A 27,966-nucleotide genomic window follows, 5' to 3' on the forward strand; every position below is an offset into this window, starting at 1 on the left:
GTCACTTCCCCTGCGCTGGCTGTCCTGGCGACTCACCCAGCGGACTCACTGAGCGACGCGGGCGGGCTATGACCCCAGGGGCGCTGCTTCTGCTCCTGCTGGGGGTGCTGGGGGCGCATCTCGCCCCGGGTAAGTGTGGGCCTCAAAGGGGCAGTGACAGGGCCAGAGGTCGTGGCCGGGCACCAAGGCTTCACTCAGTTCTTTCCTCCTCCAGGCGCCCGCGGCTCGGAGGCGGAGGGCCGACTCCGCGAGAAACTTTTCTCAGGCTATGATAGCACGGTGCGGCCGGCGCGGGAGGTGGGAGACCGTGTCTGGGTCAGCATTGGTCTCACCCTGGCGCAACTCATCAGCCTGGTGAGGGCGCACGCGGGGAGTTGCGTCCGGCCACTAGGCGACTAGGGGCGTGGCTTTAGGCAGGGCGGGACCCAGGGACCACTGGGGGAGGGGTCCGGGGCGAAGCCAGACTAGGAGACTGACGGGATATTAGAGCAGGTTGGGTCGAAATCGGACCAATGGACAAGCTGTGGGCGTGGCTGCTGGACCGACCCGGGTAGAGCCGGGTAAAACGATGATCAGGCCTGTGGGCGGATCTTGAAGTGAAGCTGGAGGCCGCTGGACTGGCCAGAGGGCGGGTCTTGAGGCGGGGTCACAGGCTGGGGCGGAGCTTGGTGCCGGATAGAGTTAATAAACAGCAGATGGAGATTCAGTCCGGTCCCTGTCGGGACTGGTAAATGAATTGGCTGGCCATAAGGACCGCAGGAAATTTGCGAGATAGGGTTTAAATCCACGCAGCTTATAGGAGATGGGGCTTGAACCCAAGAGAGTGCGACTCGGAAAAAGAAGGGAGTTTCCAAGGGGAGTTTGACCTACCGAGCCCCTTATTTCTCTACACTTACATCATATCTACCCTTAAAACTTTTCCCTTCTAGAACGAGAAGGATGAGGAGATGAGCACAAAAGTCTACTTAGACCTGGTACGGAGACCCCCGCAGGGTGGGAAAGGGCGGGCGACCTTGCTGCCTTTACAATTTCCTCGAATGTCCCGCCCAATAAGAATTTTTTTTTTTCATCATGACCTTAGAAAACACATTTGTAACTGAAACAGAAGCTTCAGAAAAGAATTTAGACCCTGCTTTGGGGCCACTCATGTGATTCCTGACCCATTAAAAGAGTCGCTAATTGCGGTTTGAAAATCATTGTTTTAGAGACTAGCTCGTCAACCCCCTCGTTTTTACAAAATGGAAAAACTGGGGCCCGATGCGAGGGAAGGAAAATTAGTTAATGGGGTCCCAAAGAGTGCACATGGAACTGGAATCAGAGCCCAGGCCTCCAGAACCACACCCCATGCCTGCGCGGCTCTCCCTTGCATTCCCTGCCCGGGCTTCCTGCGCACATCCCAAGGCTTCTCCCAGCCTCCAACCCCAGACGGCCCCTCAGCCTCTGCCTCCCTAGGAATGGACTGACTACAGGCTCAGCTGGGACCCTGAGGAGCACGAGGGCATCGATTCACTCCGCATCTCAGCGGAATCCGTGTGGCTACCCGACGTGGTGCTCCTAAACAAGTAGGATGTTCCCAAAGTTTGGGAGACGGGGCAGGGCCTCCGGAGGGGAGCGGCCTCCGGAGGACTGGGCCTGATCCGAGTTGATTTGATTCTTTTCCTACAGTAACGATGGAAATTTTGATGTTGCTCTGGACATCAACGTCGTGGTGTCCTCCGACGGCTCCATGCGCTGGCAGCCCCCGGGCATCTATCGCAGCAGCTGCAGCATCCAGGTCTCCGGGCTCCACCTGGGAAGCTCAAGGCGCTTGTAGAAACCCTCCCTCAGACCTACTCCTCCATTATCCCCATGACCTTCACATCCCTCTTACGCTCTGTTGAGTTTCCTCTTCTCTGTCCACTTTCATTGACTTCCAGTCTTCCTTAGTGACCTTTCTTCCAATGTCCATGGCCTCCCCAAACAACCTTCTGATTTCTCTATGACTCCACTTCTAGGTGATCTCCCTTGGTGGTCTCTAGCTCCTGAGGGGCTGTATCCTCTGACCCCTGTCTGCCCTGTGACCTCCCCAACTCCCCCAGCCCCAACCAGCTCTCTGGCAGCTCTAGTGACTCTCCATTCCATCCAGGTCACCTACTTCCCCTTTGACTGGCAGAACTGCACCATGGTGTTCAGTTCCTATAGCTATGACAGCTCAGAGGTCAGCCTGCAAACTGGCTTGAGTCCTGAGGGGCAGGAGCGGCAGGAAGTGTATATTCATGAAGGGACCTTTATTGGTGAGTGGGCATGACTTCCACATCCATGGGCTTTATGATTTCCAGTTTCTAACAGGCTGATAAACATAATCCATCAACAAGTCCCTGTGAGGTCAGCAAGATAGATATAACTATCTATATTTTGTGGGTATGGAAATTGAGACTCGTTCAAATAGAGATGGGCTGTCCAGCCCAGGGTCTATAGCTAGCCCCTTATTGCCCCTTATTACATAGGTCTCCTCTGCTCTAGGATGTGGTGGAGAAAGCCATATCTGGGAATTTCCTGGCAATCTAGTAGTTAGGACTCTGTGATTTCACTGCTGAGGGCCTGGGTTCAATCCCTGGCTGGGGAACTATGACAAGCAGCATGGAGCAGCCAAAAGAAAAAGAAAGAAAAAAAAAAGCCATATCTGGCACCAACAAAGACATGTCTCATATCTGTCACCTTCTCTTCTCCCCCCTCACCCCACCAAGAGAATGGCCAATGGGAGATTATCCACAAGCCTTCTCGGCTAATTCAGCCTTCAGTGGATCCTAGGGGAGGCGGGGAAGGACGACGTGAAGAAGTCACCTTCTACCTCATCATTCGCCGGAAGCCTCTCTTTTACCTGGTCAACGTCATTGCCCCATGCATCCTCATCACTCTCCTGGCCATCTTTGTCTTCTACCTGCCACCGGATGCAGGTAAGGGGGGGAGGAGCCCCAGCTATCTTACTTACCAATAGCTCAGCTTCTTCCTCTTCACCCATAATACAGGGAAGTTTTTCCTGCCAACTCAGGCCATCAGGAGTTTTGCTTCAGCAATCCTACCTAGGTTTTCCCTTCAAGAAGAGCCTTTGCATCTGCATTCAGGTTTCCCCTCCAACCTCAAGTGCTATCTCCCCTCTGCTGCTCATTTCTCTGCATCTAGTAACTTCTGAACTCTTCCCTTCAGAATCCTAGGATCTCATCCCTGGAACTGCCACTCCTCTGACCTGCAAGCTCCCAGGCTTAGATAACTGTTCCTTTTCTTTTTCCCATTCTTGGCATCCTCTGTCCCCTCACTTGTCAGATGCCTGCTGCTGCTGCTAAGTCACTTCAGTCATGTCCAACTCTCTGTGACCCCATAGACGGCAGCCCACCAGGCTCCCCCGTCCCTGGGATTCTCCAGGCAAGAACACTGGAATGGGTTGCCATTTCCTTCTCCAATGCATGAAAGTGAAAAGTGAAAGTGAAGTCGCTCAGTCGTGTCAGACCTTAGCGACCCCATGGACTGTAGCCCACCAGGCTCCTCCATCCATGGGATTTTCCAGGCAAGAGTACTAGTCCCTAAACCTCCCATCTCCCTAGAAAATAATATCCAACAGTTCTCTGTAATACAGCACAAAGTGCTAACAGAGTAACCTTGGGCAAATTCCTTAATCTCTTAGTGTCCTGATCTGGAACTCGGACACCCACTGTCCCTGTCATGTAGGACTATTTTGAGGATTAACTGAGTTGAGAGAACTATGCAGGGTACTCTGTAAACTTTGTGTAAGTGTATGTAATTTGTTAATTTTGAGCACTTGCTATAAGATAATACAAATAATATGTTTTATATATGTGCGTGCATGTGAAGTCACCTCAGTTGTGTCTGACTCTTTACGACCCTATGGACTGTAGCCCACCAGGCTCCTCCATCCACAGAATGCATATACTAACTCAATTCTAATCTTCGCAACTCTGTGAGGTAGATGCTGAATTGTCTTCCTGTTTCAGAGGAGGATAAAGAGGCTAGGAGCGTTTGTCATTCAGCTGACCTTATAGAGAGAGAGGTGGTATCGCTATTCCAACCCTGGTTAGTACCAGTTTGATTCAGAGACTGATGTCCTAAACTCCGGTATTCAAAACATGCTTTTCCCGGGAGTTCCCTGGTGGCCTAGTGGTTAAGATTCTGGGCTTTCACTGCTGTGGCCCCCAAAACAAAACAAACAAAAAACACATGCTTTCCTTCTCTCTGGAATCAAGTCCTCTCTGTCTAAGGGAAGGAGAATGATGAAGCTCTAGAAACACTTTCACATATAACTTCTTCTTCTTGGAGCAAGGCAAATCTTGGAAACCAATATTATAGAACTAAACTAGAACAGACCATAAATGTTATTTATTTCAATACCTTCCCTGAAGTTCGCAGTACCTGTTGTATGTCACAAGAATAACCAGCCACCTGGCATATTCTTATATACTTTGTTCATTTTTAGATCCTTCAATTTGCTATATAGTTTGTGCTACAGGGGTTGGTTTATTAATTCATGCAACAATATTTGTGGAGCATCTGTAATGTGCAAGACACTGGGAATACATCAGTGAATAAAACAGACAAAAATCCCTACTCTCATGGAGTTTACATTCTAGTGGAAGAGACAGTCTAAGCATAATAAATAAATCCATTGAACAGTATAGTGGAAGAGATCAAAGGACTTCTCTGGTGGTCCAGAAGCTAAGACTCTGACGTCCCAGTGTAGGGGCCCAGGTTTGATACTTGGTTGGGGAACTAGATCCCACATGCTGCAAATAAGAGTTCATATTCCACAACTAAAGATCCCTCATGGTGCAACTAAAAATTTCCACATGCTGCAGCAAAGATCAAAGATCCTTCATGCTGCAACTAAAACCCAGTGCAGCCAAATTAATAAATATTAAAAAAAAAGAAAGAAGAAGAGGTCAAGTCCTAAGAAGGAAAATGAAGTAGGAGAAGGGTTTGGGGAGGATGAGGATGGGAGTAGGGGATGCAAGTTATTTATTTAAAAAATTGTATTGAAGTATAGTTGATTTACAATGTTGTGTTTAATTTCTGTTGTATAGCAAAGTGACTCAGTTATACATATGTATATTCTTTTTCATATTCTTTTCATTATGGCTTATCACAGGGGTTGCAATTTAAAAATAGGCTGGTCAGTGAATGTCTCACTAAAAAGGGAATATCTGATCAATATTAGAACAAAAACTTGAAGGAAGTGAGAGAATGACCACGGTAGATATCTGAGGGAAGAAATTACCAGGAGGAGTTAACAGTGAATGTGAAGACTCTGAGGTGGGAGTATGCCTTGCATATTCAAGAAATAGCCAGTGTAACTGAATCAAGTTAGCAAGAGAGAAGACAGTAGGAGATGAAGTCAGATGAAGTCAGAGAGTTCATGGGAAGACCTTGCTGCAAAGTAGACTTTGGCTTTTATGCTAAAGGAGATGGGAAGCTACTGGAGTGTTATGATCTGATTTACATCTTTAAGGGATCCGTCTGGATGCTCTGTTGAGAACAGTCAGCAGGGGGCAAAGGATGAAGCAAAGAGGAGGCCTTTATAATAACTCAGACCTGAGGTAATGGTGGCTTGTACCAATAAGGTTTGGTATGGGTTGGATATGGGATGAGAGGGACAAGAGCAGAAAATGACTCAAAGGATTTGGCTTGAGCCACAGGAAAGATGGAGTTGTCATTTATGAAATGTGGAAGACTGTGGGGAGAGTCGGCAGTGAGGGAATTAAGTATTGGACATGTTAAGTCTGAGATGTTGGTTGGACACCCAAATGGAGGAGTTAGGAAGGCAAGCGTGGAATTTAGGGGAATAAGTCCAGGTTGGAGGTTTAAATGCAGGAGTCATTTGCTTGCAGTTGGCCCTTCCAAAACCCTGTCTGAGTGGGCTGGAAACATGGTCACTGATTATGCCAGGGAGATCTTCTTCTGACAAAGCCTAACTCTTCCATCTTCCCCTCTGTCCCCCAAGGAGAGAAGATGGGGCTCTCCATCTTTGCCCTGTTGACCCTCACTGTGTTCCTGCTGCTGCTGGCAGACAAAGTACCTGAGACCTCCCTGTCTGTCCCCATCATTATCAAGTACCTCATGTTCACCATGGTCCTCGTCACCTTCTCAGTCATCCTTAGTGTTGTGGTCCTCAACTTGCACCATCGCTCACCCCACACCCACCAAATGCCCCTTTGGGTTCGTCAGGTAAGAAGACCTCCTCCTTCAACCTGTGTTAACTCTCAATCCTAGTATTTGGATTTTTGTCCAGGCTTCACTCCTCTCTCCCATCAGCTTCAACCTTCCCTTTCACAGACCCAAGGGAGACTACAACTTCAACTCCTGGTTGAGTGTCCGAGTGCCAGGGTCTTTGGGTGTTGAAATGTTGCACAATTAATTTTATCCTCACATTATTAACTCTGTGTGGATTCCAGACTCTCTTCATCAATACTGCCCTTTGTGGGGTGGGTCCCATGGAAGCATTCCAAGGGCTAGGTACTTACTATCAGGGTGGGAGCCCTTAGAACTTTTCTTTCCAGTCAGGATGTCTCCTAACCCACTTAAGAACTCTGGGCCCTGTGAGACTCAGGCACGCTTGGCAGGAGTGGGCACGTACCAGGGGGGTGGGTTGTGGCTTCTCTTCTGGTCTCAAGGCCTGAGAACCCCCTCCAACATGCCTGTTCATCTACTCTGCAGATCTTTATCCACAAACTCCCTCTGTACCTGGGTCTGAAGAGGCCCAAACCTGAGAGAGACCAGATGCAGGAGCCACCTTCCATAGCTCCCAGGGATTCTCCAGGAAGTGGCTGGGGTCGGGGAACAGATGAATATTTCATCCGCAAGCCACCAAATGATTTTCTCTTCCCCAAACCCAACAGGTAATACCTACTCTCCATCGCCCACATAAAAGGGAGGGAGAACTACAATTCCCAGAAGACTGTGCGGTGCAGGCGGCCTAAGCTCCCGGAGGTTGTGGTTGAGCATCATGGGAGTTGTAGTATGCCATCTGTTGCCCACTTTGTGGAGAGGTGGGAACTAAAAAGCTTAAGAGGTTAGGAAAAATTGCAGAAGGTTAGAGAGGTCGCCGCCATCGGCGAGAACCGGAGGGGCCCTCTCAGGTTTTGAAACACGGAATTGCGTTGGAGGAGGGAATTGGGGCAGGGGCTAGAGCACCAGCCCAGGCTGTCTTTGCGCCTTGGGCGTGGCCAAACAGTCCCGCCTCTTCCAGGTTCCAGCCTGAACTGTCTGCTCCAGACCTGCGGCGATTTATCGATGGTCCAAACCGGGCTGTGGGTCTCCCTCCTGAGCTACGGGAGGTCGTTTCTTCGATCAGCTACATCGCTCGACAGCTGCAGGAACAGGAAGACCATGACGTGGTATGTCCACCAAGGGTGGACCAGGGCAAGGCCTGGGGGGCCTTGGCTCCACCCGCAAACAGGCTCCTCCCCCAGCACTCGGTGTTATTTTTATTTTTTTAATTATTTATTTGGCTACGTCGGGTCTTAGTTGTGGCATATCGGAGAAGGCAATGGCAACCCACTCCAGTACTCTTGCCTGGAAAATCGCATGGACCGAGGAGCCTGGCAGGCTGCAGTCCATGGGGTTGCTAAGAGTCGGACACGACTGAGTGACTTCACTTTCACTTTTCACTTTCCCGCATTGGAGAAGGAAATGGCAACCCACCCCAGTGTTCTTGCCTGGAGAATCCTAGGGACGGGGGAGCCTGGTGGGCTGCCGTCTATGGACTCGCACAGAGTCGGACACAACTGAAGCGACTTAGCAGCAGTTGTGGCATATGGGATCTTTGGTTGTGGCATGTGGGATTTAGTTCCCTGACCAGGGTTTGAACCCGGGCCCCTTGCATTGGGAGCGTGGTGTCCTAGCCACTGGACCACCAGGGAAGTCCCTTGGGTTTATTTCTGAGTGGAAGTTTGCCTCAATGGGTCCTGTCTTTACTTTCCTTCTTGTTCTTGATTCACATCCATCGCCTGTGGTGGCTCTCTGCTATACTGAGGCCGGCCCTTGTCTCAAAGCTGTGGTGGGAGGACCTGGATGGGGTACAGGGCCCTGAGGCAGCCGTTCCTGGGGGTCCGGACTCAGGAACAGTTTCCTCTGCCTAACCCCAGCTGAAGGAGGACTGGCAATTTGTGGCCATGGTAGTGGACCGCCTCTTCCTATGGACCTTCATCATCTTCACGAGCGTTGGGACCCTCGTCATCTTTCTGGATGCCACGTACCACTTGCCCCCCGCCGACCCTTTTCCTTGAGGCTGGGACGAAGGTGGAGATCCAGATCCTTGGCCAGGTGAATTGAGAGTTTGGCAGGGCTCTTAAGCCCTGTACCTTTCTGCATCTTAACTCCATCACTAGGAGTCCAGTTCTCTCATCATTTCATTTCTAAGGAGGGAGCCTAAATGGGACTAGGCATTTGGGGGACTTGGGCCCACCTGAAATGCACTAACAGTTTATTATTCTTTGGCTTCTTGAGGAAGCTCCGTTGGATGTTAACACCTATGCTGGCAATGAATGGAACAAACGACAAGAACTAGACTGTATGCCTTCTAAGGGCAGAAACTCTGTCTTGTTCACTGTAATATCCCGGGCACCTAGCACAGATCCTAACCTATATAGCAGTTACCTCTGGTTGAATTAATAGGGATTTTTTTTTTTTTCTGTGAGGAAATACACTAAGTAGTAGTGCTGAAGTTTGCATGTTGGTACTAGTGATCATTTTTTGTTTTTGCCTTTCTGCAGTTTATCATATTTTGTAATATGTAATATCTTTAGGATTAAAAAAGAAAAGGTTATTTCTAAAAAGATGCATTTGTAAAGAGGATAAAAAGCACACTTTTAAAACTTCAAGTTCCAGCTTTGGTGCTCAAACTTTGGACAAGCTACTAAACTGCTCTATGCCTCAGTTTCCCCATCTGTAAAATGAAGCTAATATTAACAGTATTTAGAATCTGGCCCCTAGACTGAGCATCATATAAGAAAACAAAAACATTATACATCAGAGTTACACACTGATATGTTTTGTTTGGCTCATGTTGTTGGCCAAAATTTTAAATCTGGTTTGCTTCTTTTAAAATGTAAAACAAACAAAAAAAGACTCTCCTTTGGGGTCATCCTGCCTTCACACCTCAAGGGTGTACTATCCTTTGTTGACCGAATAAAACTCTGAGCTGTAAAAAAATTATAAATAAATTAAAATGTGGATATTTCACAGAGAAATTTGGATTTCTGGCTTCTCTTGAAAATTTTTTAAGGTCTACAGTAACACCAGATCTGATTCCCCTGTTGGCAGCAACCTGCTAGAGCCGATTTGTGGCCGCCCACTCCAGTCAAGGTATTTGTATCAGAATTCCTCAAAGCCCCCACCCACCTAACCATTCTTTTACCTTGCTCATTCCTGAGTAACGCTAGACAAAATACAGCGGAAGGACAGGGGATGAGGAGTTGAAGCTCGTGGAAGGCCAGGAGTGGAACAAGAAAAGTGTCGCTTATGGCCGTCACACATTTTGTGCCTCAGTTTCCTTTCAGTTTGGAGAAAAGGCTGTACCTGGTTGGAGGCATGGCCCTTCTGGGACATGAAGATCATGTGCCCAGCAGGCTGTGTGAACTGGACTGTGTTAATGTTTCTGCCTGGAGGTCAGAGCAAAGTCAGTTTGAGCCCAGTGGCTGCAGCAATTACAGTGAAGGACCTAGGGTCAACAGGCACTCACACCTACTCAGTTGCTGCAAGTTCTTGTCCTAAAGAGGGAAAACAGGGCTAACCTCGTAGGGATCCCTGTGAGATGAGGTTAGCATGTCCCTGTCCAGCCAGACCCACCAGCCACGCCAATAATTGCACCTGGCATCCCACTGCGGAGCACGATTCGTTTGTCTTGTTGGTTTATTGGCCTAGAGAGTTGGACACACACACAAATGCGGAGATAAATATTGGTCAGTTTCTCTAAATCTGGGTCCTCACTACATATAGAGCTAGAGTCTGTAGAATTCTAAATCTTGCGTGCTGTGGCACAGAACCAGTGGCCTTCCCACTCCACCGTCACCCTTCTTCCCAGGGAACATGGGGAAAGAGGGCACAAACTGACAAGACTTGATAATTTTCAAAAGACGAAATTGCAAAATCCCAAATTTCCAACATCTGAAATTCACAAGGTTCAAGTTCCCCAGCTCAGATACATGTATTTTAATCTCCATTTCGCCACAATCTCCTTTGTTGCCCAGAACCACCAAATTCTGGAAACTATTTTCCTAAATCAGATTAAAAAAACAAAAAAACAAAATAAATGTCTACAGTCTCAGTTCTCCCAAAATGTCCATGGTTTTAGAATTTTGACCTGTTGTGAAATTCAATTCCCTGGTCCATCCTCAACCCCTTCCATCTCCTGTGCCGTTCTGCCTCAGAGGAGTGCAGGTTAAGGTTATAGGGGCACTGCCGTTGCACCCGCCCCCTGCCTCCAAGGCCTTCCTCAGTCTCTCTTGTGGTTCCGCTGTGTATATATATATATATTTATATATATAATTTGTGTGTAGATATATATATATGTATTCTTTATTATGTACTTTTTTTTTTTCGCAGTTTTTCTAAAGTGCCAGAAACAAGATTTGTGGGAATTTTTTAGTGATTTTTTTTTTTTCATTTTTCCCTGTTTTAAACTTTTCTCCCCCTTAAAAATTGGAACTCAGTACATTCAGTAGGAAACTCTTCACTCGGACTGCGGCCAAGACCAAGAAAAGTGCAAAGAGACGGAGGAGGAGTGAAGGAGCGACACTCCTCCATGGTTAACATTCAGGGAGCCTGTCGAAAACCTCCCTTTCCGTTTGCTGGGAGGGTGTGAGGAGGCAGGAGGCTGCTCCTGTCCCTCCCGCCAAACCACCTCCCTCCAAAAGCCATGATCTTGCCCTTTCAGCATCAGTTGAGAGGGCAGCCATCTCGGCCCCAAAAAACAGTAGCTGGGAAAAGGACTGCCATTTTGATGATGGCAACTTTTCCCCTTTTTAAACTGCACTCCTCTAATTCCCATTTATCAAATTTGCTCCCCCAAACTGGCTCTCCCCTTGTGAGCTTTTTGTGTGTGTGGGGGGGGTGGTGGTGGGGGAGGTGGGTGGATGGGAAGTGTTCATTCAATCACAGAGTGGGGAGGCCCAGTTATCAGAATTAGGAGTGAACATTTATTCAACTCCACCACTGGAAGGAAACATAGGGACCCCTGACCAGGGTTAACTAGTGCAAATTAGGGATTAGGGACTTACAAGGTCCCTGTACCCCATCCCTAGGTTGGGATCTTTGGGTGTGGGAAACTGAGTCAAAGATGGGGTGTAAGGTGCTATTTTGGAGGGAAAGTTGGTGGGGATACCCCAAAGCCCACCAGGGGAGTAGGATGGTTCCCCAAAAACCATCTGGAGTAATTGGTGAGGGAAGTGATACTGGGGGGAAAGAGGGCTAAGGTAAGGATGGGAGGTCGTGTGCAAATCTCGGGCTTACCTACCCATCCAACCCCCATCATTTTTCTGGCTATTTGGTCTAGTCTGGGAGAAACCATTGGGAAAAAAAACAAGGAGGAAGTAGGACCCCTCCCCCATCCTATATAGAGCTTCTCCTTCCTGGCCCCCAAATCTGGCTTAGCCCAGATGAGGCCATATACAGAGGCAGGAAGAGGTGCAATCCGCTCACCTCTTTCGCCGTGAAGAGTCTGGGGCTTACTAGATTTGAGGGTCAAAGCAGGGCTGAGATTGGTGCTGCCTGGGCTGGGAAAGAACTCAGCCAAGGAACAGATAGGTAGCCCTCCCTCCCACCCCGCTCTTTGACCAGGATGGGAGAGCCATCTCCACAGTCTTGGAGTAGGAGGAGGAATATGGAAGATCCAAAGGCGTAGAAGCCAAGGAAGGCATGGCGTCTTAACGTGAAGGGAACAGGGACACAGAAACCCACCCTTGGGAAGAATGGCATCTGAAGCCCACTCCCAGGTGGGTAAGTGTTGGGTATCACAATGGTCTGGTCCAGGCCCTGGGCCACAAAAGGATGGAATGTGCTAGGAAGCATCTGGGCAAGGGCTTAGAGAAAGCTTCAAGATGCAGGGTGGGGAACATTCGGGGAGAAAGATGGTTTCCCCCTAAGTTTAGGAATCAGGGGGCGGGTTAGACATTCAGAGCTGGTGGGGGCCGTGAGTAGAGATTCATGGAAGTATATTGCTCAGTTGCCCCAAGGGCTTGAGGAGGGATGAGCTGGCCCTGCCCCTCACGGAGGCCATTCCCTGGAGGAGAACTGAGAGGGGAACCACCGAAGACCCCTTCCCAGGTGGTGGGAAAACTACAATCTCACACAAAGCAGCCTGACCCCTGAGCTCCAGAGGCCCCCAGGTCCCTGCACAGGAGTGTGGAGGGGCTCCCAAGGGGCAGGGAGGCCGGGGAGCTGGTAGTGGCGGGGGTTCAGGGAGGGTGGCATCTGGTGAAAGGGGGGATCTGGGTCCAGAGCTCACCCCACATCTCCCTTCTGGGTTCTTTCAACCCCTGCCCTCTCCCCTTCTCCCTTGGGGGCAACCGGTGGAGGAAGAGTTGGGGGTGGTGGGGTTGGGGGGGTAGGGGCTGCTGCTTGAGGATTGACTGCGTAGCCAAAGACCCCTGGTAGGAAGGGAAGGGCCCCCCCACCCTTCTCATCAGGTAGGACCATGTTAAGAGCGACCGGGAGAGCGGCCAGGTTGCTGAAGTTGTAAGGGTAGGCGGCGAGGAGCTGGGGACCATAGACGAGTGGGTAGGGCTCAGGGTAGAAGGTGACTTTGGCAGCTCCCATCGCCTCCATCCGGTCTCCCCCGCCAGCCCCACCTGGCCCCTCACTCCCACCTTTTCCCCTGCCACTGCCTGATTCCCGGCCGCTCCCAATCAGAGCCAGTGGAAATTCCTGCACAGGTGGGTATGCATAGGTGGCCCCTCCTGCCCCCACGGAGGGCTCCTCCCCTCCTGAGATGACAGGGTCCTGGAGCGAGGCAGGCTCAGAAGCTTCCTCAGCAGGAGCACTCCCGCCTCCACCACCTGCCTCCCCGCTGGAGGAAGAGACCTGCATCTCTTGGGGGGCCTCCTCCTTAATCTCCCCGGCTCTGGCACCAGTGCTGCCCTTTGAGTAGGCAATGACAGGCGTGGGGGTGCCCCCGGGTCGCTCGGCGGCGTGCCTCTGCCCATGGCGGCTCAGGGCAGCGGCCGTCTTGCACACCTTGGCGCAGTGAGGGCAGGTGAGGCGGGTGGAGGGCTTCCGTCCAGACCGGGAGCTGTGGGGGCCCCCGCTGTGGGACTCCTGGTGCTTGCGCAGCTTCCTCAGGCTGGCAAATGTCTGGGCACAGTCCTCACAGCGGTGTCTCCTCTCACCACGGGCACGCCCCGTGGGGCCGTCGGCTGCTGGGGTCTCCTCCCAGCTCCTCCGTTCCAGCTTCTGTCTCCAGCGAGGTGGCCGGCGGCTTCTGGGCATCCCGCTGCCCCCGCTGCTAGCCGGGGCCACAGCTCCAGCCTTGCGCTTGGGCTTGTAGGAGTAGTAGGGCCTCCAGAGCTGGTCCTCCCCGCCAGCCTTGGACTCCCCCTGCCCCTCCTCCTCCTCCTCCTCTTCCTCTTCCTCGTCCTCCTCCTCCTCCTCGCTCTCCTCCATCTCCTCGCCGCTTAGCTCCCCGGGACGCAGGTCTGTTTCTGAGATGCGGCGCTTGACAATCGCCTCCTCACCGATTCGCACAGTGATCTGACACAGTGGCGGTGGAGCCTGGAGCTGAGAGGGGCCCCGGCCAGGCCCTGCAGGGGGACCCGCGCCCCCGCCAATCCCGCCAGCTGGCTTGGCCGTGTACGTCAGAGTCCTCGTGGCCCGTGGGTTCCGGCCCTTGGCCTCCTCCATGGCTGTGGCGGGCCCTGCGGCTGTGGCTGGGCTGCCTGCTGTGGCTGGGCTGGTTGGTGCGGCTGCAGGTTCGGGGGGAGGAGGTGGGTACTCACGTTTTTTGGGGGGCCGTGGGGGAGCAGTGTAAGTGATGACTGAGGCGGCTTGGGCCCCCCCTGTGCTGGCCGGCCCACTCCCTGCTCCACCACTGCTGCTGCCCCCATGTACAATGACTGAGGGAGCCGGGTGGGCAAAAGTGATGACAGATGGTGGGGGGCCAGGCTCTGGGGCAGGTGCGGGTCCGGGTGGCGAGCTGGCTGGCATCGCCACAGGGGCCGCTGTGTTGAGGCTTGGAGAGAGGGGGGCCTCGGGGGCTCCCTGGCTGTAGGTCTTGTAGGGCCGCTTGGCCGCCCGCATGGGGAGCAGGCGGTACAGCTTGAGGGTATTGAGCTTGGGCTTATAGCCTCCATTGGGCGTCTTCTCGCTGGCCAGGAGGCTTGGGCTAATGCCGTGGAAGGCTCGCTGGTGGGTCTTCAGGTTATAGTAAGTGACAAAGGTCTCCCAGCAGAAGATGCACTGGTACCTGGGCCAGGGAACAGGGCAGGGACAGAGCCAGTTGAGTCAGGGGCCCTGAGGCTAGGGCCTTAGCTTCCCATTTTCTCTCCTGTCTCCGCTCAGACCTTGAACTGCCCCAGCCATCTGCTCACCCTTCTCTCATGTTGCTTGTCTCACCCCACCAGCTTCAGAAGGGACACCAGTCCTAGTTCAGTGTCCCCCACTGGCTGTGCAATGCCAGGCCTCAGCTGTTCCATCTGTGAATTGGGAATAATCACATACCTTGCCTAACTCCCAAAGCCGCCTTCTGAAGCTCACCTGACAGATGGGGAAGTATCTTATCAACAAGGGTACATTAGAACTGTAGATGGACATGCCTGTGCTTCCTATTGTCCTGCCCCATGAGGCAACTTTCTGTTTCCTCCTTGGCCTTTTCCACATCACCAAGCCAGGACGTGACACCTGGCGGTGCTAAGAAATAAACATCAGTGGGAGGAAACGGGGCTGGAGGGAGGCAGAAGGGTGAGTGACAGAAAACAGATGAGCAGGGGCCAGTGGGTGAGCAGACATCTGAGAATGGCTTTCTGGGCCCCATGCTCTGCCCATTCCCTCCCTTGTCCATGTGGTCCCTAAGTGGACTAGGTCCCATGTGACCTCTCCACCCCCATCCACCCCCAGTCCCCGGCCGTCCAGAGCACTCACCTGCGCTCCCCGGTGTGCCACACCTCGTGTTTGGTTCGGTACTCAGCCAGTGCGAACACCTTCTCGCAGTAGCGGCAGGGGTACTTCCTCCGCCATGAGTGTACGTTGCTGTGCCGCTTTAGGCTGGACAGGGTCACGTAGGAACGCTCACAGGCCGCGCACACATAGAGCACGTGGCCACCCACCACCTTCACCACGTGCTCAGGACCACCTCGGAAGCCTACCGCTGGGGGCAGGGCTGAGGCGTCCACTCCTGCAGGGCCACTGGGGACAGAACCCCTGGCTCCCAGCCCTGCGGACCCCCGAGCGCTGGCCTCCCTCCGGCACTGGGCCTCATGGGTCTGTAGCCGCTTGGGATGGATGAAGCTTTTCCCACATCGGGGGCAGGGGAGGGGCCGCCGGGACAAGGCAGGCTGTGAGTCAGGGCCCTGGGCCTCAGCCCTGTCCCCCTCCCACTCCCCAGCTGGCCTAGGCCCAGGCCCAAAGCTGTCCTCCTCAGGCTGTGAGGTGGCCATGGGAACTGGAGCAGGAGGCACCCAGGCATCACCCCCCTCCCCCAGGCCCTGCAGGCGGGAGATGCCCAGACGCCGTCCCAGAGCACCGATCTCTGCCACAGCTGCCCCGTCCCCTCCACCACCAGGCAATGCCAGCCGGGCACTGTAGATGAAATTGAGGACATCAGAGAAGGCAGCTGCTGGGACCCCAGGCAGCTCCAGGACCCGAGGTGGGGATGAAGCTGAAGGTGAAGCTGGAGAGGGAGAGGAGGAGGAAGAGGAGGAGGAGGAGGAGGAAGAGGAAGAGGAGGAAGAGGAGGAGGAGGAGGCCGCTGTGGTGGTGGTGGGGTTGGGGGCTGAGCCCCCAGTGATGGGTGGGAGGGGCAGTGGAGCTGAAGCCAGCAGTGCCTCTCTGAAGAAGGGACTAGAAGCAGCCAGAACGCTGCGGTGAGCGGGGAACTTGGTATCTCCGGCTATGAGGGTGACGTCACAGAAGAGGCCGCGAAGCCGCTGTTCATTGAGCTGGCGCAGAACGGCGGGCGCATGGGATGGGTCTGTCACCTCTGCTGGGGGTGGCATGGCGCCAGCCTAGATGAAGAAGAGGCCAGGGGAGGGTCTCAGAGGCTGGGCGGAGGGCAGGGGGCTTTCAAGTCAGAGGCGAGCTGGGCGGGGGTTGGAGGCTGTTGGCCAGAGGCTGGTGGAAGGCTGACTGACTTCTGATCATGGAAGTTAGGGGTTAACCTTAGCCACCCCACGTCCGGCCAGTGTCAGACATCTGGGGCTGAAAGAGGCCAGGGATTCCTCAGGTCTTGATGAAGGTCAGGGGTCAAGACTTCCAAGTCACAGACTAACGGGGGGAGCAATGGACACCTCTCTCCCACTGGGAGGGGGTGGGAGCCCCCACAGCTGATGGCCATTTCCCAGGCCTCCTCAGCCTGGAGGATATGGCTGCTTTGCTCGCCTGCAGCCTCAGGCCCAGTCTCCCTCCCAGCAGACCTCTCACCCGTCTCACCTGAGAGCACAGCCAACATGGAGTGGAGCGGAAGTGGCTCAGCAAGTCCCTTCTGCCGTGCTTCTTCCCTCTGTGGAGAAACAGAAACTGTGTCCTTGGGAAGGGAACTGGGCGGGAGGCTGACCCAGGAGATGGGGAGTGGTGCCGCATGCAGGGTCAGAGAGGCCTGGGCAGCTCTAGAGACCCTGACCCTCCTGGGAACCAATCAGGTTACTTGCTCAGTGGCCTCTAATCGGACCTAGGATGTCACAGATTATTGCAAAGCCTGTTCTGCTGGCCCCCAGAAGTACAGGAATAAGATAATTTTCATATTCCCAATTTGCCTCAAAACAATCCAGCAACATCAGTTCAATCCTGTAGGTCCAGGGAAGCCTGCTGATCAGTCTCAAGTCCCTTGAGCCTAATCTTTGGGACTCAAAAGGAAATCAAAGATTTGCATGTTGTCCTTTATTATAACAGTCTTATTTACATATCAAAATAGATTTGTTTGACCTTTTTCATTGGACCAAGCTGCTAGATATTCAAATTAGCAGAGGACTTCGTCACATAAATCTTAGAGAGGGTTTCTAGGTGCCAGGGGACCACTGAAGACCACCGTCTCGAGCACACGCGCCAGCTTGCTCCAATCTCTGGAAAGGCCACCAGACTGGAAGTGAGGAAGCTTGGGTCCCCCTCCTTACTCTGAGAGGTGGCGGCTTTGGGCCTTTGGCTTAAAAAAAAGTGGGGGTGGAACGGGGAACACAACCCCTACCTCACCTCTTGCTGGGAGTCTTATCCAAAAGGAATAGCAGGTAACCCAAATGTGAGCCATGGCAGTCACTGCCCACAAGGCAACTCACAGACTCAGCTTTGGGGGCTCAATTTTCAGTTGAAGATCTCAGTTCCAGAGCCATAGAGTAACTTAGCCAAAGACACACAGAGCTGGTCATGACAGGTGGGGCCTGTTCACAGAGCCAGGCCTGCTGATCTGAGGGCAGAGCTCTCAGCCCCTCTTGTCCACCCTCCACAAAGCCTGGGGGGCCTCCCCTTCCACACGCCCGGGGTCACACATGACCTCCAAGGTGTCCTGCGTCAGGAGTTTCTCATGCAATTCCCACCCCACCCCCCAAAAATGCTCTCTTCCTATTTATTACTCATACTGTCTGGACTAAGACGCCTTCTCTCTTCAGCCAAAAGGCGGCCCTCAGTCCTCTCCTGGAGGAGGAGGTAAACAGGGATGAGAATCAAAGTTTCTCATAGCCCCGAGTGCCAGGCACACACCTAAGTCGAGTGCTACCCCATCAGTTGATGGACTGCAGGTGGGTCAGGAATCCAGGGGAAGGATTCCTGGGCTGGTGTTCACATCTGTTTGCAAAATGGGGAAAGAGAACAAGGTCTCTTCCTCCCTTTGGTGACAACCACCAGCCAACAGGGACCCCCAAGAGTCAGTGCTTCACTGGTATTACCTCATTTGCTCCTCATCACCACCCTAAAATGTAGCAGTTAGCTTCACTTTAAGTGACAGGCAGGGATTTCCCTGGTGGGGCAGTGGATGGGAATCCGCCTGCCAACACAGGGGACACAGGTTCAATCTCTGGTTTGGGAAGACCTCACATGCCAAGGAGCAATTAAGCCCAAACACCCTAGAGCCTGTGCTCTACAAGAGAAGCCACCGCAATGAGAAGCCTGTGCACCGTAAGGAAAAGTAGCCCCCGCTTGCCGCAACTAGAGATATATGAGATCAGTTAGTCGCAGGGCTGGGATCTGTTTGGCTCCAAAGCCTTCATTCTTGGTTATACCACATCAGGATGAAAGAGATGTTTATGGCTGTGATTCTGTGATATAATAAGAAATTAAGTTGACCCTCGAACAACACGGGTTTGAACGGCGTAGGTTCACTTCTATGTGGATTTTTTTTTCAATAGTAAATACTACAGTACTACAAGATCTGAGATTGGTTGAATCTGAGCACGCACAAGAACCTTGGATATGGACGGCTGACTGTAAGGCTATACTTAGATTTTCCACTGGGTAGAGTGTCCGTGCCCCTAACCCCTACATTGTTTAAGGGTCAGGTATAATATATTTGGTCCTGGTCTCCATTCTTTTTATTAAAAAATATATATATATTTGGCTTTGCTGGGTCTTAGTTGCGGCATTTGGAATCTTTTAGGTGCAGCTTGTGGGATCTAGTTCCCTGACCAGGGATCAAACCTGGGTCCCCTGCACTGAGAGTGTGAAATCTTAGTCACTGGACCGCCAGGAAGTCCCCTCTGTTCCCATTCTTGACACAGAGCTCCTAAAACTCGTGTAATTTCCCAAGTGATAGGAGCATTGTTGTTTAGTTGCTCAGTCGTATCTCTTTGTGGCCCCATGAACTGTAGCCCGCCAGGCCCCTCTGTTCATGGGGTTTTCCAGGCAAGAGTATTAGACTGCCATTTCCTTCTCCAGATGGGGGTGCTAGGGGCATTTATTCTAACATTCGACCTCAGTTCCTAACACCAAGCTCCTAAACTAAACCCCTTGGAATTTCCTGGGTGACAGGAGTGTCTCTTGTTCTAAAGAGGTGACTCTCCATGGAGTCCTGGATGGGGGCTGGTCACTGGAAAGGCCAGGCCATGATGAGAAGTTTGGAACTTTCAGCCCCAGCTCCCATTGCCTCTGGGGAGAGGAGAGGGCCTGGAGACTGATCGTGCCTATGTGATGAGGCCTTCATAAAAACCCCTCAACTATGGGGTTCAGAGAGCTTCCAGTTCCTAAACACATCTCCATGGTGAGAGGGTGGCACAGCCTAGCTTTGTGGAGACAGAAGCTCCTGCACTCAGGACTCATCCAGACCTCTTCATCTGGCTATTATCATATCCTTTATTATATGATAAACCAACAAACACAAGTATTTCCCTCAGTTCTATAAGCCATCCTAGCAAATTATCAAAGCTGAGGAGGCAGGTTGTGAGAAAGTCTGATTCTTGCTGGTCAGTCAGAAGTACAGGAGGTTTGGGGAATTCCCTGGTGGTCCAGTGGTTAGGACTCTGAGCTTCCACTGCAGCGGACATGAGTTCAATCCCTGGTCTGGAAACTAAGATCCCACACACAGCGTGGTGTGGCCAAAAAAAAGTTAATAAAATTTTAAAAAGCTGTAAAAAAAAAAAAAAGTACAGGAGGTCTGGGCTTACAAACTGCTATCTGAAGTGGGGGCAATCTTGTGGGACTGAGCCCTCAACCTGTGGAATCTGATGCTATCTCCAGGCAGATAATATCAGAATTGAATTGAATTTTAGGACACACAGCTAGTGTCAGAGAATTGGCCAGTGTGGGGGAAGAAACTCCACACGTTTGGTGTCAGAAGTGTTGTGAGTAGAGTGTATGGGATAACAGTTCTGTTTTTCTTGAAACAGAACCCACTAGGGCTCCCCACCAGCCCATCTAGGATCTTTGCAAAAATTAGAGGAAGGGGAAAAAATAGAGGAAAGGCCTCTTCAAGGTAGCAGCTCTGCACAGGTGAGCAAAGAAAAGGTTTGATTCCAGCTCCTACTCACCCTTTGGCCAGGCCTGGCCACTTGCACAACCAAATGGGCTTGGTTTCTACCCAGGCGTGGCTGTGTGCTGACTGCCAAGATATATGGACAAGGCCTGTCCAGGCTTTTTCAGAACCACAGCGGTCCAAGGCTGTCCTGGCCCTTGGAGATCACCTAGAACCATCAACGTCATGATACTTGGAGCTGCCGTTGAGATAAACATTGTGTCAAATCTGGCACTAAGCATTTTATCTGCATCATCTCATTTCAGCACTCAAAAGGACCACAGGGAGGCAGGGGCTAGTATCAACCCCATTGTACATATGAGGAAACGGAGGCTTTAAATACTCTAGATGCCACACTTGCAGGCAGAGAGAATGTAGTGGTGGGGTGACTTGTCCCTGGACTCTCTACTAACCAAACGGGGTCTGGATCTGGCTCTCCTGAGTTCAACTGCCCCACCACTGGCCGCTGCCCTGCCGGGGTTATACGAGGTGGAACAGACGACACTGGTTATGGGACCCTGGGCAAATTATTTCACCTCTCGGTATGTCGGTTTCCTTGTCTATAAGCTGGGGATAATGAAGTGAGCCCATTACGTAGAGCTGTAGAGAATAAACAAGCTGATGACCGGCTGTACCTAGAAGAGTGCTGGGCATGCAGCAGATGCTCAGGAAGTGCTAGCTCTTATTATCATCTTGGAACTCAGTCCCGGAAAATGGTGGGGGGAAGTGGTGAAGAAAAGGGGCAGAAATCAGGCTTCATGGTAGGTCTGATGGCTCTGTGGTTTTAGTTTTTTTATTTGTTTTTACCGTTTCTCTACTCTTAACTGGTTGTGTGATCTCAGAGGTGTGACTGAGGTGGGGATGTGAGCACCACCACCAGATACCTTCCACCTCCAGCTGTTCCCTGTGCCTGGAACATTCTCTCCTCAGGCAGCCTCACGCCTTGCTATCCCACCTCCTTTCAGCTTTGACTCAAAAGTCACCCCCAAGGCCCTCCCTGGCTGCCCTGTACCTCCCCAAGCTTCCTATCCCCCTTCCCTACTTTATTTTCCTTCTTGGCATTTACTAAGACTACTGCTCTTTCATCTCTAGAAGGCAAGCTCCAGGGGACGGATGGATTTTTGTCTGCTTTGTCCGCTGCTCCGTCCAGTACTTAGAACATTGCCTGATACATGGTAGGAGGATTCAAAACATTTTGGGTAAATGAATGAACCTGCTTTCTTAAAGCCTGCCTGGACTGTGCCCACCTTTAGGAAGGACACCATCCTCAGGCCAGGACTGAGTTGGCCAGGAGCTGGGGTGGCGAGTGTAACTTGACCGCTTCGGGGGCACTCGTGTTCTGCCTAATACACCTCCAGGGCTTTATTTTTGATTTATCTATGTTTTTTACTCCCAGGGCTTTACATGCATTGCCTCATTTAATGGTTTCCTCAGCCACTCCAAGTTGGCATTTACATTATCCCAGTTTTACATGTGAGGAAACTGAGGCTCATAGAGGGATTTACCTTGCTCAAGGTCACACAGCTTGTGAACAGCAGGGTCAGAATTCACATCCAGGCCCATGTGAACCCAGATGCTGGGTCCTCCCCTCTGCCACACTACCATGTCCTGCCTTAAGGGGGCTAGGGCCAGCTAGCAGGCTGCCAGAACCATCACACACACACACACACACACACACACACACACAGGAGCTCATGTGCTAAAGGCTAACTGTGTCAAGTCTGACTCCTCCCTTGCCCTTGCTCCCCACGTCTAGCCGTCACTGAGTCTGGTCAGATCTGCGGCCTAGCTTGGGAATGGCTCTGGAAGCTTTCCCTCTACCCTACCTCTGGCCCCCAAACTAGCTCAAGGCCTTGTTAACAGTCTCATGGTTCAAGGCCAGGGCTTGCAGCTAGTCCCCTGCTTCCGGTCTTAGCACCTACCATCCAGGCTTCCTCTCACTGAGAATCAACAGCCCCGAAGCAGCTCAGGCATTGTCACTCCTGGGCTCTGAACCCCTCTCTAGCCTCCACTCCATAATAAAGCTCAAATTCAGCAGCTGGGCATTCAAGTGTCCAGTCCCCATCTTCCTCTCTCCTCTTGCCTGGAGTGAATCTCCCCTCCAGTTTCTGGTGTGCTCTCCAGCCTCAGCACTCCCACACCTCCAGGCTTCTGCCTATGCTGGTTCTCCTGCCAGAAATAAAAACTTTGCCCAGCCTCTTCTCCAAATACCTCCAAAATGTTGAAATTGACCTCAAATGCCACCTCTGTCTTGGTCCTCCCTGACTCTCAGAACAAGGACAATCTCTCCTTCACCCACTTCATCAACATTTTGTGCCCGTGTGGCCAGTACCCAGCAGCAGATGCTAAGTTCTCCCTCCCAGGCAGGGACTCCCTGAATCACTGTTGAAACATACCAGTCTTCTGAAATGAATTATTGCAGGTGTTAAGTTCTGCAGAAATTGGGCAGAAGTGTGTGTATGTATGTGGAGGGGGATGCATGGAGAAGCCCACCACAAGCAGCAGGGGACAGCATATAAGAGCCCAGGATCTGGAGTCAGATTGCCTGGGTTCAAATCCAGCTTTACCTCTTATTAGCTAAATGGCTTTGTGCATATGACTTCTCTGGACCTTGGCTGTCTCATCTGAGAAAGGGAAGTAATTAGAACTCCCACTTTCATCCAGCATTGGAAAAACTAAATGAGTGATCATATGTAAAAGCATTAAGAACAGTGCCTAGTACACAGTAAGTGTTCAATAGGTGTTTCCTGCTGTTATTATTAACCAAGCCCCAAGAAGGGGCTCAGTGCTGGCAGAGGGCTGACAGTGGCTGGCATGGGCATAGTCCCCAAAGTGTAGCTACTTTCCAGGTATGCTTCCCAATGTGCTACGTACCTACAGCCCTGTTGGAAGACGGACAGGGAAGGTGATTAGCCCCATTTTACAGATGAGGAACTGAGGGTCACTTAGGGAAAGTGCTGGCGAGGAAGTGGTAGGGCCTGAACTCCTCTGTTCTCATCTAGGCCTCCTTCCCCTCCACCAGGCCATGGTGCACCTGTTGTGCAGGCCTGACACAGCAGCCAGCACGCCCCCGGGCAGGGGGCCTAGCCATAGCGTCCACCCAGCCCCCACACACATGCCCCCTCCAAGCCAGGCCAGGCCAGACCACAGGGTGTGCACACTTGGAACAAACAGACACACATACACACGCCCCTACAGAAGGGCCAGGGCCCCAAAGGTGAGGAAAACCTGTTCTGAGGAATCTGCCTAGCGAGCAAATTCCGTTTCCAGACCCTTCCACAGTCGCAGGAGTGGCCTAATGTGCGTCACAGAAGAGATGGAAAAGCAGAGATACCAGCAAGGGGGACAGAGAGAGGGTGAAGCAGGAGGAGGAGACTGAAAACTTCGTGTTTCTTTTTTCCATTTCAGTGACAAGAGTCACACCCGGCCTTTACGTAAACATGGCCAAGGAGCCACTCTGTCCAAACTGAGTTTCCTTGCAGCCGCCAGGCCTCTCCTCCTGGTGACCCTGACACGCTGGGCGGGCCGGCAAGGGGCAAGCACGCAGACCCTGCACGGACTAGCCGGGCCACCCGACAACACCCAGGCCTCCCGCCTGCTGCCCTTGCTCTGCCCCATATTTATCTCCCCGCCTTCTTCATAACACATACCCAGAGCGGCCCCACACAGCCACTTCAACACGCAGGAGCAGGCACGCACACACAGCTCGCGGTTGATCTCCAGAGTCTGAGGCCCACATTGCCCTTGTCACGCCACCTCCCTCCCCACAACTGTTTTCTGACCAGCTTGCCTCCCGGCCCAACAGCACGAAAGGCTCCCACAAACAACGTCACAAAAGAATCCCGTAGGGAATGTTGCAAACACACAACCTTCCCCTCGCTCGGCTGCCCATGATCCCATAAACACAACCTGCACATTCCACCCAGAACCCCAGACACCAGTACCAGCTGCCCCACGGGTACCTGAGACACACCCTGGGGGTTCTCATTTCCCACGGGGCCTGCAGGACCCGAGTTCTAGATATGCACCCCCCCCTTCCATGCCACCCGATCGTCACACGGACCCACAAACCCATCCAGTAGGCCATCTTCGCCAAGACTGGACCACACCTCAGCAGGGCCGCAGAAACCGGACCGGACCCAACGCCTTCTGACTCAAGGGTACACAACTGCCCCCTCCAACTGAGCACACACACCCAGCACTTGGGTGCCCTCCACAGCACTTACCCGTCACCAGCTCTGCAGAAAACAACAGTTCACAAATAGTTCATGTGTGCAGGACCAGACACATATGTGCAAGAAAACACACCCCGATATGAAACATACCTAAAACCCCACACCTAACAAACTCCGCAGGTATTGTGCGCAGCTTCAAATGCGGACCTGTCACCCAGAGCCACAGGGCCACATCTTGTCATTCTGCCTCCCAACACTGGATACCCTTCCATCTGGCTTTGTGTCCCCATGGCCTGGGAGGGCCCTGCTGGACCCCTGGCTACCAGACCAGCAAACAGTGGTGATCAGGAGAGGTTTACCTTGCCCCACAACACAGCAGGAGACACACAAGCTCCAGGACTCGCAGCCACAACCCTGCCCCGACGGCGCAGCGGCTCCCCGGCCCCTGTTCGCCCTGCGCACCCCGCACACCCCAACTCTGGGGCGCTCGGCGGCCCACCCCTCCCCCCTTCTGCCTGGCTCCTACGCCATCGCCCTCCCAGCAGCTTGCAGCGCCGGCCCGGGCTCACACCAGCCCCACCCCACCCCCAACCTGCCCCACGGGGGGAGGGGGACACCGGGCTGCAGAATTAACCCTTCAAGTGAGGAGTGAGCGCGGCCCTTTCCACGGCCCCAGGCGATCGCACCCCCCGCCTCCCACCCCGACCGCCGCCGAGTCGGACGCCGTACCCGGGCCCCCTTAGTCGCCCCCCAGCGCCCTGCGCGCCTGGAGGCGGGGCCAGACTCAGCCCCCGACCCCTGAGCCCCCAGGTCAACCCCAAAGGGGAGCGGTCGCGGCTCGGGGCGCGGCCCGGGCCCCCGCGGTACCGGGCAGCGGGGAGGGGGCCCGGCTGTTGGCTCCGGTCCGCCCTGGCCCTGCCCGGTTCGCCCTGGGGCCCACCTGACTGCGATGGCGCCGTGTCCGCCAGGCCCGGCTCATCACCGTGGCCGCCCCCGGCCGCTCCGGTTTCGCCCGCCTCCAGCTCCGGCTCCAGCTCCGGCCCCGGCCCCCCCCAGCGCCCGGCCCCGGCCCGTCCCCGCCGCCGCCGCCGCCGCTGACATCATCGGCTCCCCCCGCCCCGGTCCTACCCCCACCCCCACCCCCGGAAACAGTACCCCCCCAGCGCCGCCGCCGCTGCTGCTGAGAGGAGGCCGGCGCAGCGCAGCCGGCACAGACACCAGGCTCCTGGCTCGGGCTTGGGGCGCCAGCACGCCCGACGGCCTGCGCCCGGTCGATCCTGGGAAGGGACCGGGGCCACGCAAGGCCGCCGGACTAGTGGGCACCAAACCGGTATGCGGGACTGACTATACTGTGGGAAGGGGCTTACCCTCCCCTCCCGCCCCCCTGCGGCGCTTCACTCAGTGGTGCACACAGCCTAGAACATGCACACCCTCTCCGCAGGCACACAACGTGGCAGGCTCACAATCAGGCCCAGTGGGACCCGCAGACCCAGCTCAACATACTCACAGGGACAGCCCTGGAAAAACACCCACACCCGCTCCCTCTCCAGAAATGCCCAGGGACCCCCGCCAGACCTACAGAACAGGTACACCTAAATGACTACCAGTGCAGACAAACACACCCGCTTGCTATTTTGTTCCCAGAGACTGAAACACCACATCCATGTACTCTGTAAATGCAGGGGCCTTGGTGTGGACCTCCTGGGGACAGCACCAACAACCCCAGGTGGAAGCACAGGGAGGAGAAACACATTCCTGAAACTCCAGAGGGACAGTCCCGAAGACTCCTCCCTGCTGTTCAAAAATTCCAAACTCAGGAGACAGGAGCTGACCCTCAGAGGTGCTGTCCATAAAAGCTTTCTGAAACAGGGCAAGACAAATTAACTAAAAACCAAAGACGTCTCATCACAGACATGGTTGAAAAGAGGAAAAAAGGAACCAGACAGACTTTAGAGTCACAGAGAAATAAAGCAGAATTGGAAACAAGAAAATTGGCCCACTCCCACCTGACGGAGGTTCCAGGGAAGAACCTCCACCCCCACCTCAGGAAGGTTCTAGGGAAGAACCCCTCCAACCAGGTCACAATGGCTGGAGCTCTGAAGGGCCCAGGGTCCCTGAGTCAGGAGGAGAGGAGGAAGTCCAAGGAAAGATGGTGAGTGTTGGGGGCAGGGGAACAGAGCCCCCCTTCCCTGTAGCTCCTGGCTGCTTCCTTTCCCCTCTTTCCCTGAGACTGCATAGCTTTCCTAGATGCCCACAAGTGAAATTCATCACGGTGTTCCTAGATGTCCCTGGAACCCGTGACATCACACAGACACACAGCACCTGAGGCTGCCTCCCCTTCCTCAAACTGACAGAGCATCCCTGGGTCCTCTTTTTCTCCAACCAGGAACAACTTACCCCGAGAAACACGATGCTCCAGGACTGCTCACTCCCCGCTTCCTGCTTTAGTGACTCAAGGCCCACACTGTACCACCTCATCCATCTTTTAGGCCCTGACTAGTTCCCAAGAGTTCCTCAGCAAGACAGCCTACCCCTCTACTGTCCCACAGGGTCCCAGAGCTCAGCCTGGCATGTGCCCTGCCCCATGTCCCCTGGGCTATGGCTGCCCTAATGCCCGAGCTCCTTTCTCCCTAACAGGCTGGCAGTCACCCCTACTTCAACCTGCCTGACTTCACGCAGCCATCACCGCCCTCCACTCCGCCCAGTCTCTCATCGCACCAGCGCTGCCGGCCCTCTGATGCCACCAAGGGCCTGCTCGTGGCCCTGCTGGGTGGGGGCCTACCTGCTGGCTTCGTGGGCCCCTTCTCCCGTATGGCTTACCAGGCTTCCCACTTTCCCTCGCTGGAGCTGCTCATCTGTCGATGCCTCTTCCACCTCCCCATTGCCCTGCTACTTAAACTTCGTGGTGACCCCCTCTTAGGACCTCCCGATGTCCGGGGCCGGGCCTGCCTTCATGCCCTGCTCAACGTCCTCAGCATCGGATGTGCCTACAGTGCAGTTCAGGTGGTGCCTGCCGGCAACGCTGCCACCGTCCGCAAAGGTTCTTCCACTGTCTGCTCTGCTCTCCTCGCCCTCTGCCTCGAGAGCCAGCGTCTCAGCGGCTATGACTGGTGTGGCTTGTTGGGCAGCACTCTGGGACTCATCATCATTGTGGGACCTGGACTAGGGACCCTGCAGGAGGGGACCACGGGCCTCTACACTGCCCTAGGCTATGTGCTTGCTTTCCTAGGTGGCCTGGCACTGTCACTGGGGCTCCTGGTATATCGCTCCCTGGACTTTCCCTCCTGCCTACCAACAGTGGCCTTCCTGTTTGGTTTGGTGGGGCTGGTGGGCTCTGTGCCAGGCCTCTTTATGCTGCAGACCCCCGTGCTGCCCAAGGATCCTCTGAGTTGGAGCTGTGTGGGGGCAGTGGGGATCCTTGCCCTGGTCTCCTTTGTGTGTGTGAGTTATGCGGTCACTAAGGCCCACCCCGCCCTGGTGTGTGCCGTCCTGCACTCTGAGGTGGTGGTGGCCTTGATGCTGCAGTACTATGTGCTCTATGAGACCGTGGCACCTTCTGACATCATGGGGGCAGGGGTCGTTCTGGGCAGCATTGCCATTATCACTGCCCAGAACCTCAGCTGTGAGAGGGAAGGGCAGGTGGAGGAGTGAGATCCAACTTGAGAG

General features: G+C 53.5%; 3 protein-coding genes across 6 annotated transcripts; 2 read left to right on the forward strand and 1 right to left on the reverse strand.

Annotated features, from left to right (window-relative positions):
- The first annotated feature begins 5 nt into the window (after positions 1 to 5).
- CHRNB1 (cholinergic receptor nicotinic beta 1 subunit) lies at positions 6 to 10,294 on the forward strand. Of its 2 annotated transcripts, XM_027519520.1 has the most exons (12): positions 6 to 129; positions 215 to 354; positions 930 to 974; positions 1,453 to 1,562; positions 1,666 to 1,774; positions 2,126 to 2,273; positions 2,727 to 2,936; positions 5,990 to 6,213; positions 6,703 to 6,884; positions 7,235 to 7,382; positions 8,133 to 8,310; positions 9,272 to 10,294. In XM_027519520.1, exons 1-11 carry the CDS (start codon positions 69 to 71, stop codon positions 8,271 to 8,273), a joined length of 1,518 nt encoding a protein of 505 aa, XP_027375321.1. In that variant the 5' UTR covers positions 6 to 68; the 3' UTR covers positions 8,274 to 8,310; positions 9,272 to 10,294. The 2 variants fall into 2 exon arrangements, with proteins under 2 accessions (XP_027375321.1, XP_027375320.1); XM_027519519.1 differs by lacking the exon at positions 9,272 to 10,294 and having other exon boundaries at positions 8,133 to 9,240.
- Positions 9,880 to 25,405, reverse strand: ZBTB4 (zinc finger and BTB domain containing 4). Of its 3 annotated transcripts, XM_027519517.1 has the most exons (5): positions 25,241 to 25,354; positions 16,624 to 16,693; positions 15,941 to 16,199; positions 15,118 to 15,904; positions 9,880 to 14,443 (listed from the first exon to the last, which is right to left on the reverse strand). In XM_027519517.1, exons 3-5 carry the CDS (start codon positions 16,188 to 16,190, stop codon positions 12,487 to 12,489), a joined length of 2,994 nt encoding a protein of 997 aa, XP_027375318.1. In that variant the 5' UTR covers positions 16,191 to 16,199; positions 16,624 to 16,693; positions 25,241 to 25,354; the 3' UTR covers positions 9,880 to 12,486. The 3 variants fall into 3 exon arrangements, with proteins under 3 accessions (XP_027375318.1, XP_027375316.1, XP_027375317.1); XM_027519515.1 differs by having other exon boundaries at positions 15,118 to 16,199; positions 25,241 to 25,405; XM_027519516.1 differs by lacking the exon at positions 25,241 to 25,354 and adding an exon at positions 24,660 to 24,761 and having other exon boundaries at positions 15,118 to 16,199.
- SLC35G6 (solute carrier family 35 member G6) lies at positions 24,589 to 27,965 on the forward strand. The gene is made up of 5 exons (XM_027519335.1): positions 24,589 to 24,640; positions 24,732 to 24,941; positions 25,055 to 25,268; positions 25,357 to 25,630; positions 26,935 to 27,965. The coding sequence occupies exons 1-5, from the start codon at positions 24,589 to 24,591 to the stop codon at positions 27,949 to 27,951; spliced, it is 1,767 nt and encodes a 588-aa protein (XP_027375136.1). The 3' UTR covers positions 27,952 to 27,965.
- The last annotated feature ends 1 nt before the right edge of the window (position 27,966 follows it).

Source organism: Bos indicus x Bos taurus, chromosome 19, assembly GCF_003369695.1.
Source record: "Bos indicus x Bos taurus breed Angus x Brahman F1 hybrid chromosome 19, Bos_hybrid_MaternalHap_v2.0, whole genome shotgun sequence".
Lineage (NCBI taxonomy): Eukaryota > Metazoa > Chordata > Mammalia > Artiodactyla > Bovidae > Bos > Bos indicus x Bos taurus.